Source organism: Otolemur garnettii, unplaced genomic scaffold (genome assembly GCF_000181295.1).
Source record: "Otolemur garnettii isolate 467f Iridium unplaced genomic scaffold, OtoGar3 scaffold00021, whole genome shotgun sequence".
Lineage (NCBI taxonomy): Eukaryota > Metazoa > Chordata > Mammalia > Primates > Galagidae > Otolemur > Otolemur garnettii.
In genome coordinates this window covers 16,229,741-16,243,346 of record NW_003852416.1, presented here as the reverse complement: position 1 = coordinate 16,243,346, position 13,606 = coordinate 16,229,741, and the positions used below count along the sequence as shown (strand labels likewise).

The window sequence follows — 13,606 nt, the reverse complement described above, 5'->3', positions numbered from 1 at the left end:
AGTAGCTGCGAGACCGGCCCTTAGCTGGAACCCTCTGGTCCACATTTCCTTCTGGGCGTTTGTCCTTGGTTCCGCATAATAGGCTCCCTGGTGTCTCCCACCACCCTTTCTGTGTTGCTTCTTCCCAGCGTCGCTAACTTAGGCGCCACCTTGGGACTCCGCCCAGCCTTCAGAGACACCGCCTCTAACTTCTCTGACCGAGACCCATCGAGGGTATATTTGCATATTTCTCTGTGGAGTACCGCCCACATGCTGGCCGCAGAAGCTCCTCCCCTTCCGAACTCTGTGAGCTCCCCTAGAGGGCGTGGCGGTTGCCAGGCGACAGGAGGACGCGCTGAGCGCTGGATTTCAGCCCCCCGGCTGGCGATAGAGAGAACTTGTCGCCCTTTTAGACGCTGGGGGTAGTGCACTCCCCCTTCCCGATTCCACCCGGTTTCTGCGATCTCCATAGCAGCCTCTGAGGCCGCCCCCAGAGAGCGTCGAGATGGCTGAGGTCAGGAGTCAGCGCCCCACTCTATCGTTTCTCGTCTAACCCCTCCCCATTTGTCCCTCTCCTACTACTGACTGTCACATACACTGATTCCAGTAGTCCCTCCATCAACATCCTATCCCCACCTGCACGTGCACTCTCTCACCTTTCTCCGCTGGCCTAGCCCATTATCTCCCGTGCCTCTTTCAATTAGATGGGCACCCGCCCCATTTCATTGGCGCTGTGCTAAGCAGGGTAGGACATCCATGAGTTCCCAGATGCACACGTGGCATGCATCCACCTCTAGATTTTAGGCTATGAGGTGATATCGTAGTAAGAGAGATTCATACAGAAATATCAGAGATGTCTCTTGCCTGCCTGGGGGAAACCTGCGCAAAGGCTCCATAGATGCGCACCGGCAGCCCTGTTCACTGGCTCTTGTCCACTCGTCACACCCTGATTCCCTCACATGGACACGTGCTGTCAAACGTCTTATTAAGGCTTGCCAGCCTGTCATCACTGCCCTGTGAGGTCACTGACCCCTGTGGGAACATACTGTAGCCTCCCTTCAGCCCTCCTATCATAGTACACGCCATCTTCAGCTGCCACAATAAGAGGTCATTGTTGCAACCCTTCAAGGACTTCCTGCCTATCCATTAACCCCCTCATTTATAACTTTAGCAACCTTGGGTCCCCGTCATTACTTGCCATTCACAGTCTCCATTTCCTCGCCCAAATCCTTCTGCCCTGTCAAAGCCCTTCTCCCCTTCCCCATTCCACAGTCAGTCCTAACCAGGACCAGCTATGTGATTTGTGAGGCCCAGTGCAAAATGAAAACACAAAGCATCTTTAAAAATTATTAAGCATTTTAAGACAGGACAGCAGAGCACTCAACCAAGGGTGGGGTCCTTCTGAGCAAGGGTTCCTATGCAACTGAGTAGGTCTTGTGCTCATGAAGCCAGCTCTGGTCCCCTTTTTTCTCAGCACCACCATGCCCCCATTCTAGCTGCTACCTTGTCTTCTCTGCACCATTCACATCCCCTCATTATATTTCCTCCACTTCTACTTTATTAAGTCCATCTTCCTGTGGTCAGCAGTTCCCTCTTGTCCTTATCATAAAGATCTTTCCAAATCCCCGTCTTCCTCACTCACTGGGCTCCATCTTCCCGTCTCTCTCAAATACCCACAGTGCTGTGGCCCCATCACTTCTGGTTACCCATACTCATTCAAATATCTTTTCTTCCCATTTCCTCGTGCTTTCTAATTCCTTATCTTTCCTATTATTTCTTTGGAGTTTTTCCTTCTTTTCTCCCGCACTACTCATCTTGATTTGTTTCATTCTTCTTTCTCCATACAAGAACTCCAGATACCAACACTATGAACTCGTGATTTCCCACTTTCTCTTTAATTATCTCTTCTCATTTCTTCCTTTCTGGTACTTCTGACTTACCTCAGCCCACTTTTCCTTGCTTCTGTATTCACAATTCTCTTTTTCTACCCTGGCCTTGTCTTATACTGCAGCTCTCTTTCCCTTTTTCCTTTTCCTTCTCTCCACTAATTGGTATTCTCAACACCTGAAATAGTGGCGCATAGCAAACACCGCAGGGATAGGTGATGAATGTGAGCATGCCTTAGTTCTCTGACCAGGTTGTGTCCAGACCAGCTTTCAGCACAGAGCTCATTCTACGCTGTAACAGCGTAGATACCAACTATTATTCGTCACAGTCAAGAGATTATTTTTTCTTTGCTTTCCCTATATGATGACGTTATGAACAAATCTCCTTTGTTCATAAAAGTTTCTTTCAAACTTTTCTTTCTTTGGTGGTGTTGCATTTCTGTGCTAAAAGCCAGGTATACAGGGAAAACCTAGTCTGCAAACAAATCATTAGGCTGGTGATCAAGTGTTGACATTAATACCATTTACAGGGATGGAACCAAGAACATTGTTGTGATAAATTTTTGTGTGTGCTTATGTTTAGCATCAACAAGGGAGAAGCACAGAACAGCAGCAGCATATCTAGGTTTCCTTAATAGGATTTTTTCCTTCTCTGTGGAATTACTACCTTGTGGTCTTTCCAATAATCTGCCTTTTGTCAGGAAGAAAAAAACCTCTGTTGCATTTAAAATTAGTACTTTTTTATGATTTAAATTTATTTTTTATTTTTTAAATTTTATTTTATTAAGTCAAATACACATAGATCATAAATACATTCATACATATGTGGGGTACAATGTGCTGATTTTTTTTAATACAATCTAACGTGGTTACATTAAACCAATCAACATAGCTTTCTATACAAAATGTTAAAGACAAGCTTGTGACTCTACATCTATTTTTACCTCCAAAGATTGTGTTTTGCTTGTATGTCATCTTTAGAGATTTGATTAATAGTACGAGTGTTTTGGAAAGCCAAAAAGATGTAGACTTTCTCCATATTGGGTGCAAGATAGGCTTGTGAAAACAGGAGGTAAGCGAGACTACTAACTCAAAGTCTTCAGGGTGATTTGGAATTTTACTTTATTATTGGGAATAGAAATTAGTTCGTTTTGAAAACTAGCAACAGAGTGCTTATGCTAAGGATGTTTTTAGTGTAGAGTATCAAAGCATATGTTGTAAACATAAATAAGGCTTTGCAGATCTCATTGGTCCTTAGAATATCATTCAGTGCCTCCACAGTCTGTCCCTCACTCCCTAGCTAGTCTTCTCCTTCCAACTCTCTGTCAATACCGTGTTCTTCACCAGCTGGGATGCTTTCTTGGTCCTGAGCATTTGCTCAAGCTTTTCTCTCTACTGGGAACGCCCTTTTTCTTCATATTCACCTGTGAAAAAATTCCATTCTTTCTTCTGGCCCCATTCAAATGCCATTTCCTTTATGAAATTTGTTTTATTCTTGCTGCTGGGAGTAATTCCGTCTTCCTGTGGGTTTATATAGAACTTTGAGTTGAGGTTATGGCAGCCACCAAAGTCTATATTTCATTATCTGCATATACACTCCACCAGCAACTAAAGTATAAATTCCATGTGGGTGGGCTGTGATTCCTTATCTTGGTATCTCCTACAGGTTCCATCACAGAATTTATATATAGCAGGTGTTCAGAACTTACTTGCTAAATGAATGAATAAATATATTAACCACACGTATTCTTTTTTGTTATTGTGTTTTACCTAACAAGAAGTAGGTGTATTTGTTTGCTATTGCAGCCATAGCCAACAAATGGTGTGGCTTAAACAGCAGAAATTTATTGTTTCACAGTTCTGAGGCTAGGAGCCTAAAACCAAGGTGTTGGTGGGGTCATTCTCCCTCTGAGAGTCTAATTCTTTTTTGCCTCTTCCTTAGCTGCTGGTAGTGCCTGCCAATCCTTAGCTTTTCTTGGATTGCTGCTGAATCAGTCCAGTCTCTGCCTCCATCTTCATGTTCTCCCTGTGTGCATGTCTGTCTGTGTACAGAATTTTCCTTTTTGTAAAGACACCTGACATATGGTGTCTTTGTGGGCTTGGTGCCCACGTTAGTATGACCTCATCTTAACTAATTTTATATATGCAATGACTCTGTTTCCAAATGAGGTCTGATTCATAGGGTTAGGACTTCATCATGACTTTTTGGGGGACATGATTTAATTTATAGCCATAGGGAAAGAAAAATCCCAATAACTCCTGGATTCTTATATAAGTCACAGTGCCAGACTTGTTTGAATGACATTTATATGTTTGGGATTATATATTTGACTAATTTGTTGCCCAGTTAATCATCGAATGCAAGTGTGGAAAAGGCCCATAAGAATTGCATAGGGGTATCTTAGCAGACTGGTAGGCGTGACCTAGCCTGATTTTTTAAAAAGATAAAAATGATGGACTCTCTTTGGGGAAAAACATCCCCTATATCAGGTGGGTTGCCCTGTGAGTAGATGCAATTTCATGGTATCTATACCAAGATCTCCCTATATGTGACCTAGATATACCATGGCTCTCCTCTGCAGCCCAAGAAGCAGAACCAAATGTAGAGAGATCAGGTCTAGAATAATCCCAAGAGCTGTCAAAATTCATTGAGAACCTACTGTTTGCCAGGCACTTGGCCAAGTGTTTAACTCCCATTTAATCTAATCCTTAGCAACATCATGTGGTAGAAAATACTATTACCCTAATGCATATATATTCTGCATATATATCTCAATGCATACATATCTAATATACATGTAATGTGTATAAATATATAATGGATATGATGAATATGTGCATACATATTATATATATATTAAACATATATCAGGGTTAAATAAGGACTCTTCCCACCATATAGTTTCATTTTTCTGCCTCTCCGTGGCTTTTATTTTGCTTGTATGAAGGCCTTTCATTCAGAGGTGATAGCAGTAACTCCTTGCTAGTAATGGTTGCAAATATTACTAATGTGCCCATTCCTGCTCTTTTACACAGGATAAGGGTGAAAAACTAGCGCTGGAAGAAACTGCATATGAAGAAATTGAGAAAGATTTTCAAGAGGTTCTCAGCGAACTTTCAGGAGACAAAAGTCTGGAAAAATTTAGGATTGAATATGAGAAACTTCACGCTGTCATGAAAAAGTCTTATGACAATGAAAAACGTCTGATGGCCAAATGCAGAGAGCTAAATGCAGAGATCGTGGTTAATTCTGCGAAGGTCGCCACTGCCCTGAAGCTCTCTCAGGATGATCAGACCACCATTGCATCCCTGAAGAAGGTCAGTGATCTTTCTAGAAAGGGAATAAACCTGAATTTAAAACAGCATTCTTTCATTATATTGACAGCTCTAGGCTGGTAGTAAATGAGTTGTTAGGTAAAAATTGACCACTTATACACTATCTGTTAAGCCTAAGGAATAATGTTCATTTGAAAAAGTAATTAGCCTGGGTGAATTACACCATGCAGAAAATAATGGAGAGCCTTATTGGTCTGGTTTCTTGGAAATAAAGGGTGGCCAAAAGGAATTAGAGGTAAGCAAATGCAATTTTAGGAATCTCAGTATGTCTTGTTTGCTGCACGATGAATAATTAAGTATCTCATGATGATAGCTCACCAAAGATACTTTTGTACTTTCACTTTTCCCCCCATTTTAGGAGAGACTGCCCTGAGAATTTCCACACAGTAATTTTCATGACCTTTCTTCCTGACCTTTCTTCTGCTTTCTGCTCGGTCCTTCTGATTTCTCAAATAGGGGACCAGGGATTCAGCCTGGGGGGATATTGAGGAAACATGACTTTGTTTTATATGGTTTTGTTTCATCCTCAAGTGTCTTGCATTAGTTTGAAGGTAAAACATAAATGTTCCTTGTTGATCCCAGGGTGGTAAGATGTTGAAACATATTAATTAAAAATTTATGATTAATTTATAATTAAAGCCCTAGTTTGGGAAATAATTCATAAACTTTTTAGATAATTCCCTTGGTATCATGCATTTAGATGTCACTAAATTCAAATTAATTTTCATGACCAATACAAAATATGGCTTATCCATTTGCTTAGATACTATTTTTTAAAGTGTCATTTTTTCCCCCTCTGTTGTCATATTCTTCTTCTAGTTGTTGAAAAAACAATATAAGAAAGCTTTAATTCATTTTATGATGGGAAAAACACTTTGTGTTTTAAATTTAGAAACTGGAAATAGAAGTCATGAATTGGTTAAAATATAGTGTAACTGGCGAAATTGATTTAGATAAGACTTTATATAATTGCCTTTTAATTGAAATATCCTTCATTGTTTTGTCAAAGATGGTACATATGGTTGATATATAAGAACATACCCCACAAATTCATATTCTATTTTGAATCTCTAAATTATGTGCTGTTGTAACCCAATAGTAATCTCTGTCTAATGTAATAGTAAGCATTAATTTATTAAATTAAATACACTCTTTCACCAACTTTATTCCTTGTCAACGTAAAAGTAGAATATTTTCACCTAACTTATAGGATCTTATCTGTATAAAGGACCCACCTTATACTTGACAAAATTTTTCAGGAAAGTTAAGTGGTGGGCTGAAACTCAGGCTGTTGCAAGTCTTAACTGTGTTGCTCGAATGGCTGTGAGTCCCTTTAAGTATGTTTGCTTTTCGTAACAGTAAGGACCCCATGAGTCACTGCTGCCATTCCCTGCTATGGAGCTTATTTTTTTCCCATTGTAAGCATTTGATGAGAAGGCCTGGGTTTGAGTTTCTGAAAATGGGAATTACCAAGATTGTTTTGCACAATTACGTGACAGGGAAGAACAGCATTGCTGTGGATTGTTCTAGAGCTCACATTGCCATCCAGGAGCTCACTTGGGATGTGAGGGCAAAATATATTTTTTATTTGCAAATATATCAAGAAGGTCAATTCAATCTATCACTTTAGAGCTTGGGTCTATGATCATTCCTTATGTGATAAAACTTATTTATATATATTTTAAATCTGGACTTAGCACATAAGGTTTTATTTTTAATTTTGTGCACCTTGCAAGTATGGGACCTTTGCGGCCATACTCACCTACCTAAGAAAAAATGCCCTTACCTGTCCCCCTCTTTAAATGTACTGTTTACTCTTGACTAGCTCATGTTGAACAATTCAATAAGTCAATGTACATTTATGTGTAACGCATGATGTATATAATATCCTATCCCCATAAATTGCTACTATACTATAGTCATGGTGTTATTCTACTTGCTAGTTTATGTTGCATCTGGAACCCAGTTTGGTTTTACTAATTGATGTCCCATGACCCATCCAGGAAATTGAAAAGGCCTGGAAGATGGTTGACTCAGCCTATGACAAGGAGCAGAAGGCAAAGGAGACCATTCTTGCCCTGAAAGAGGAAATAGTGAACCTGACCAAACTAGTTGAGCAAGGGTCTGGACTGTCGATGGACCAGGATAACAAGTAAGTCAAAGCCTTCCCATGCATGTTGAACTTGCTTTTGCAGAGGTCTCCTTCTTCAACAGAGTTTGTTTGCCAGTGTCTTCTTGAACCTACTCTGTGATACAAAACTCTCCTTTCTTGGGTTCCCAGAGATTGTTTCTGTCTATTGCTATTTTCTCTAATATTCCTTTCTCCACACCCAAGAACTTCTAATTTGTGGTTATATTAAACTTCTGGCTTTATAAACATCAGTGATATACAGGGTAACTCAAAAGTTGCTTCTAAAGTCACCATACATAGGGAAAATGGGAAATTGTAGCTAAGTGTACCTTTATTTACAAAATATTCATTAGATAATTCTGTAAAGAGGTGGCTGACATGTCTAAAATATTTTGTAAAATTAGTAAAACTACTAATGAATAGTTTTAACGTACATTTAGCTACAATTTCCCACTTTTCCCATGGTGACTTTAGGGATGACTTGTGGGACACCTTGTAGTTTCAAAATGAGTAAATATTTTAGATTTACTTCTCTCAAACGTGTGGAGAGTGGAACTGGTTGCCTTTCTTCTCAGAGTCCCAGCTCCTGCCATCTACCCCCTACAATTAGTCTCAATACCCCATCCCTACCCCGTCTCCATTCAAGGCCAGAAAATAGAGCAGCTTTTCACCTGCACACCTCCTTCATCCTTAAAGCTTTGTTGATTCAGGCTGCTAAGCATCACTTTTGCCTCCTTCCTGTCTCCAGTGCTACCATCTTGGTTCAGTCCATACTTTCTGCTAGGTTTGGCAGTAGCCTCATAACTGTTTTACCTGCCTGCAGGAGACACTTCCCACTTTATTTCATCATTTCTACCAGATTTATGCTTCTGAAATACATAGGCATCCATCTCCTATGTAAACACTTCCAATTGTGTCCATAACCAAAGGATAAAAGAGCCTTGACCATGTTGGTCAAAGCCCTTTGTGAATCTGCCCTAGAGAGCCTCTCCAGCCTCAGGTGCAGCCCACTATGCTGCTCATCCCTCCATGCCTTTGTCCATGCTGCTTGGTGTGCTCCCAGTGCCTTTTCTTCTACCCACCACTGGTGGTCACCTCCTAGGCATCCTTGAGACCCATCTCAAACACCATCTTAGTTTCATCACCATCACCAGCACTGTTCCAAACCCTTCCATCTCCAGGCAGAAAAATCACTGTGTTCTTTGTTTCCTTGGGACCCTGACACTTGACTCCAGTGTGGCACTGACCACTTTGTATTAAAATTATCTGTTGATGTGCTTCTCTAACCATTAGGCTGTGAACACCACTAAAGTTACTGCCCTGCCTGGTACTGGACTCCTGGAAACACAGGCATGAAAAACATCACATCAGTTAATGAATCAGGAACGAGTATACACTTCCTGGGTATCCTTAACCAAATCTAACATTGCTGTCATTTTTTATGCCTTTTTGATGTGGTGATCCAACATGGCCAGATAGTTCTCAGTGCCAGTATTAGGGATTAGGGGAAGGGTATAGGAAAGACAAACAGAAAGTGTGATCCTTGCAGTGATGGACTCTATCTTCTGGAAGAAGTCCTGTGTATTCAGAACAACTGACTACTGAAGAGCATTGCAAGGGAACTGATCAGATGGGCGCCGTTTGTAATGAGCGCTGAGGAGGGCGAACTGAAGAAGCGATTCAGCCCATAATTCTACCTCGAACAGTGTTCCCAGGTGTAGCTATCTTTCTCTTCATGGTAACCTTAGAATTTGAGGTTTTGTTTCTGGAGAAGAGTTTGAGTGCTGGTTTGAAGATTCCTTAGTAAACGTTATGTCAACATTTATATTAGCTTCGAAGGTTTGGGGCAATAAACTTTGTCAAATTACTGTTTGGAGCCGTTGTTTGATGACCGTCAGCTGCGAGAGGCTGCAGTGCGAGTTCTCTGCTCTCCCAGCTCTAAGAGCTGTGTTGCTCCAGATTCATTCCCCTGCAGAGGTCACATCAGACACTGAACTTCCACTTGCAAAGTGCTCATTCTGCAGAAAGTCATGCCAAATCATATGGAATGGTTTTTGAAATTCTGAGGTAACTGGTTTGCAATTCAAATCAATGAATATTATCATATACTCTCTAAAAACAGGCATCATGAATGATTTTCCAAATTTTGTTCTTGGGAACATTTTATCTGGGCTGAATCCCTTTGGGAGAAATGAATCTCTTCGGGTAAATTGATAGAAAATTGGTAATGCATATCATTTGCTTATGTTTATGCTTCATTCTAGACTTTATATCTATGATCATAGCCCTCCAGGGCATATATTAAACACATAATTTTTTGAATTGACATATCTTTAGGATTAATTACAAGAGTTGACAATAGCATTATGGTCTTGTTAAAAAATTCAAATAATACAGGAGATTAGAAAGTATCATTCCCCTCTCCCAACTTCCCATCCTAAATTTCTCAGAGATAACCAGTGACCTGATTGGTATCTATTTTTCTGGGATTTTACAAAAATGCCTCTTACACATACACACACAAGTTTACACTTGAATAAACAATTCTTAAAAATAAAAACAATCTATCATACTATGAGTATTATTATTGGGACTTCTTTTCTGTTAGCAGCTCACAAACAGTTCCCATGTCAAGGCATAAAGATTTTCCTTTTTCAGGCCTGAATAGTGTTAGTCATTGACCTAAAGTCTTCCCCATAAGTGCAAGCTCAGAGCATGACGGCCATTTAGTCTGACTCTTGTGTTCTTCCTTTTTAGTATCCGAGATTTACTGAAGTTCAAAGAAGAAGTGACAAAGGAGCGAGACCAGCTGTTGTCAGAAGTGGTGAAGTTACGAGAGACCTTAGCTCAGACCACAGAACAGCAGCAAGAAATGGAGCGATCAAAAGAAGAGGCTGAGCAGACCATAACTCAGGTCCGTCCCACCACAGAGGGCAAGTGAAAGAGTATTTCCTTCCACAGGGGGTTGTCCTGCCCTGGCTCTCTTTCCATCTTGCTCCTCTCTCAAATGTATCCACTTGTGTCCGAATGAAGCATCCTTGGTTCTGTTTGTTTCTATGGTTTACTCTCTCCAGAGGCGGTCTCTCTCCACGTTCTCTATCTGAAAAGTCACTAAGGCAGGGACTCTCTGCTACAATTCTGGCTCAAGAAAATGTCCCCTGTGAAGGCCAGGGGCCCCAGCATCTGGGGATGGTGCAAATAGTTACCCTCTCCTTGATAAGAAATCCATCTAACTGAATCCTTCTGTGCAGTCTCTACAAGAAAAACATGAGGCTTCTCTGAAGATGAGATAAAAGTTTTTGATCAAATTTGGACATTGAGATAAACTTATAGTGTTCTGTTTAGCAATATCCAAGATCCCAATACTTAGGGTAGCCAGCTATATTTCATTTGCTCCCTCCCTGTTGATGGAGAGCCACAAGATTTTCTTCGTTTAATGTCCCCAGAACTCTGAGGTGCCATATTTAGTTGATTTCACACTACCTATTGTGAATTTGTTGCCCACCAACAGGGTGGACATTTGGTGTGAAGGTCCTGAAAAACAATCTGGGAATATTTCTGAAAAGCTTCAATTCTGGGGCTCAGGGGTATCTGTCTTACAAGGGAAATGCTACTCTCAAATGACTGTCCTGCAGTCAGTCTATTCTGCAGGAATAGGCCTGAGGTGGGGGGAAACTTGTCTGGCTGTCACCTGCCATGGGAAAGGGGGCCTAGTTTTCTTCCCTGTCCTTTCTGCACCCTGCAGTACCAACAAGAAGTCCAGCAGCGTCAGAACGAAGCTTCGCGTGAGTCTCGGAAGAAGGAAAAGCTGGAGAAAGAGCTCAAGCAGATTCAAGTGGACATGGACAGCAGGCAGACGGAAATCAAGGCCCTGCAGCAGTATGTGCACAAGAGCAAGGAGGAGCTTCAGAAACTGGAGCAGCAGCTGAAGGAGCAGAGGGTGAGTTGGGTGTGAGCTGCACCAGCGGCCATTGCAAACCCCCCAGAAGAAGTAGGAAGGGCTCCTTCGTGCTCAGCCCCCTTGCACGTTTCACATTTTCCTGGAAGGCAGCAAGCTCCCTTCACCACTGATGCCGGTTACATAGCATTTGCACTGCAGTTTGGTCTTTGAGCAGCTCTTTCAAGCTCCTTTCCCCCCCAGCTCTAAGAGGCTAATTCATTTCTTTTTAGCCTTTTATTGATCTACAATATATCATACAGAAAAGTGTATATGTTGCAAGTGGACAGCTTGATGAATTTCTGCCACTTGAACCCATCTTGGCCACCTGCACCCAGCCCAAGACACAGAACATTGCCAATTCCCCCCAGAATTCCGTATCTCCCCTCCCATTCATCCTCCTCACAAAAGGCCCCCTGGTATCCTGAATTCTAAGCAGAGATTAGCCTTCCAGTTGTTGAACTTTATGGAGATGATATTCCAAGATGTATTCTTTGTGACAGCTTCTGCTATATTCTATTTGTGAGATTCATTCATGCTGTTGCCATGTAGTTATAGACTCTGGGTGTCCAATATGGTAGCCACTAGCTACACGTGGCTGTTTAAATTTATTTAAAATTAAATGAAACGAAAAATTCAACTCCTCAGTTACACTAGCATCATTTTGTGTGCTCAATAGACTCACACAGTTAGTAGACAGCATGTTAGCACAGATAGAGAACACTCACACCATTGAATAAAGTTCCACTGGACAGAGCTCAGCCGCAGGCCATTCACTCTCATTGCTGTACTGTATTCCACTGGATGAGTGTAACATAATTCACTTTTAACAGGTTTATTTTTAAGTTTCAAGTTTGGAAAAACATACTCAATCTTTATGTATATTTAATATCGCGCTTTTCTTTAATACTCCCCATTATAGCAGTTTAAGGTAACACAAATCTTCTCTCATTTGTTAAAGAACCAATTTGCATAATTGAAAAGGCTTTTTTTCCCTTTCCTTTTTTTTTTTTTCCAAGACAGAGTCTCACTCCATTGCCCTGGGTAGAGTGTCATGGCATCATAGCTCACAGTAACTTCAAACACTTGGGCTCAAGTGATCCTCTTGCCTCAGCCTCCCAAGTAGCCTGGATTACAGGCACCTGTCACAATGCCTGGTTAGTTTTTTGTTTTTTCGTTTTTTTTTTTTTTTAGTAGAGATGGGATCTTGATCTTGCTTAAGCTGGTCTCAAACTTGTGAGCTCAACCAATCTATCTCCCCTGCCTTGGCCTCCCAGAGTTCTAGGATTACAGACATGAGCCATAGGGCCTGGCCCAAAAAGGCTTTTCTTAAAAATATTTTCCCTCAAGGAGTTTGTTTCCAAAGAACTGTCAAGTCATGTAGCATTTTCTACTTAAAACAAAATAGATATCAGAACGTACTTTGTCAGTTGCTTTATTAATTTTATATGAAGCCAGAAGTGAAATAGATAATTCACAATGTGTTATCTTTAGGAGAAAAACATAAGACTTCTTTGAGCATAACATTTAAGAGAGAGGCTTTTGGCTATTGGGATCAAACTCTAGTGCTTTGTTTAGCAATATCCAGGACTCATGTAAAACCCAATTTCATTTCATTTCTAGCATTGCTAGTTACATTTTATTTAGCCCCTATTGATGGGGAGTTAGCTGTTTTCTTTTCATGTTAAATTTTTCCATGCATGAAAGTTATATTTTGGAGGAAATACATAAGCTTTCATTTCTTTCTTTTCCTCCCCCTTCAGTTCCATTTGCTATCCCTCCACATCTCCAATATTCTCCCCAAAGAAATGACTCCCCAACAGATAATCCTTTGTTTTTTATAAAACCATGTCTGCTCAGGCTAGTCTAGATAGGGAAGAGGAAAATCTGGCTGACACCGAAGTCAGACAGATTATAAATCACTCCACTGCTGTTCCACAGTTTTGACTTAAGTTGGATTAAAAGGGAATTGTCTCTGTGTTGGTGTTAGTGAACGTTTCTGTTGATGAAAATGTTGTAGGCATGTTAATGCAGGATTTGCTTCTGAAGATGGAGCTTCTGAGCCCCACAGATGATAAAACCCATTTGAATCTCTGCTCATTTGCAATGATTATAGCAATTGTTGCGTATGTGAAGCCAGCCAAATGGCAAACAGGCTTTAAAATATTTATCCACCACCTGTGAACAAGGCTTCCCAAGGCTCTCAGAAAAAAATTACGCGCACTGTGTTATTCATTAAAAGGCATCATTTTCTCCAGCAATTTAACATTCATCATATTTGAGTGCGTTAGTGCTTTCATCAGGGATAAAGAACAATTTTTTTTTTTTTTTTTGAGA

The 13,606-nt window shown here is 40.8% G+C and overlaps 1 protein-coding gene across 1 annotated transcript in view; it reads left to right on the top strand.

Moving 5' to 3' along the window:
* The first annotated feature begins 436 nt into the window (after nt 1-436).
* Nucleotides 437-13,606, top strand: part of CFAP58 (cilia and flagella associated protein 58) — a 104,230-nt gene continuing 91,060 nt past the window's right edge. The window contains exons 1-5 of the mRNA XM_012803580.1: nt 437-493; nt 4,902-5,183; nt 7,205-7,353; nt 10,090-10,246; nt 11,078-11,272. Coding sequence (XP_012659034.1) covers nt 485-493; nt 4,902-5,183; nt 7,205-7,353; nt 10,090-10,246; nt 11,078-11,272 — 792 coding nt within the window. The 5' untranslated portion in view covers nt 437-484. The remainder of the gene's footprint in view (nt 494-4,901; nt 5,184-7,204; nt 7,354-10,089; nt 10,247-11,077; nt 11,273-13,606) is intronic.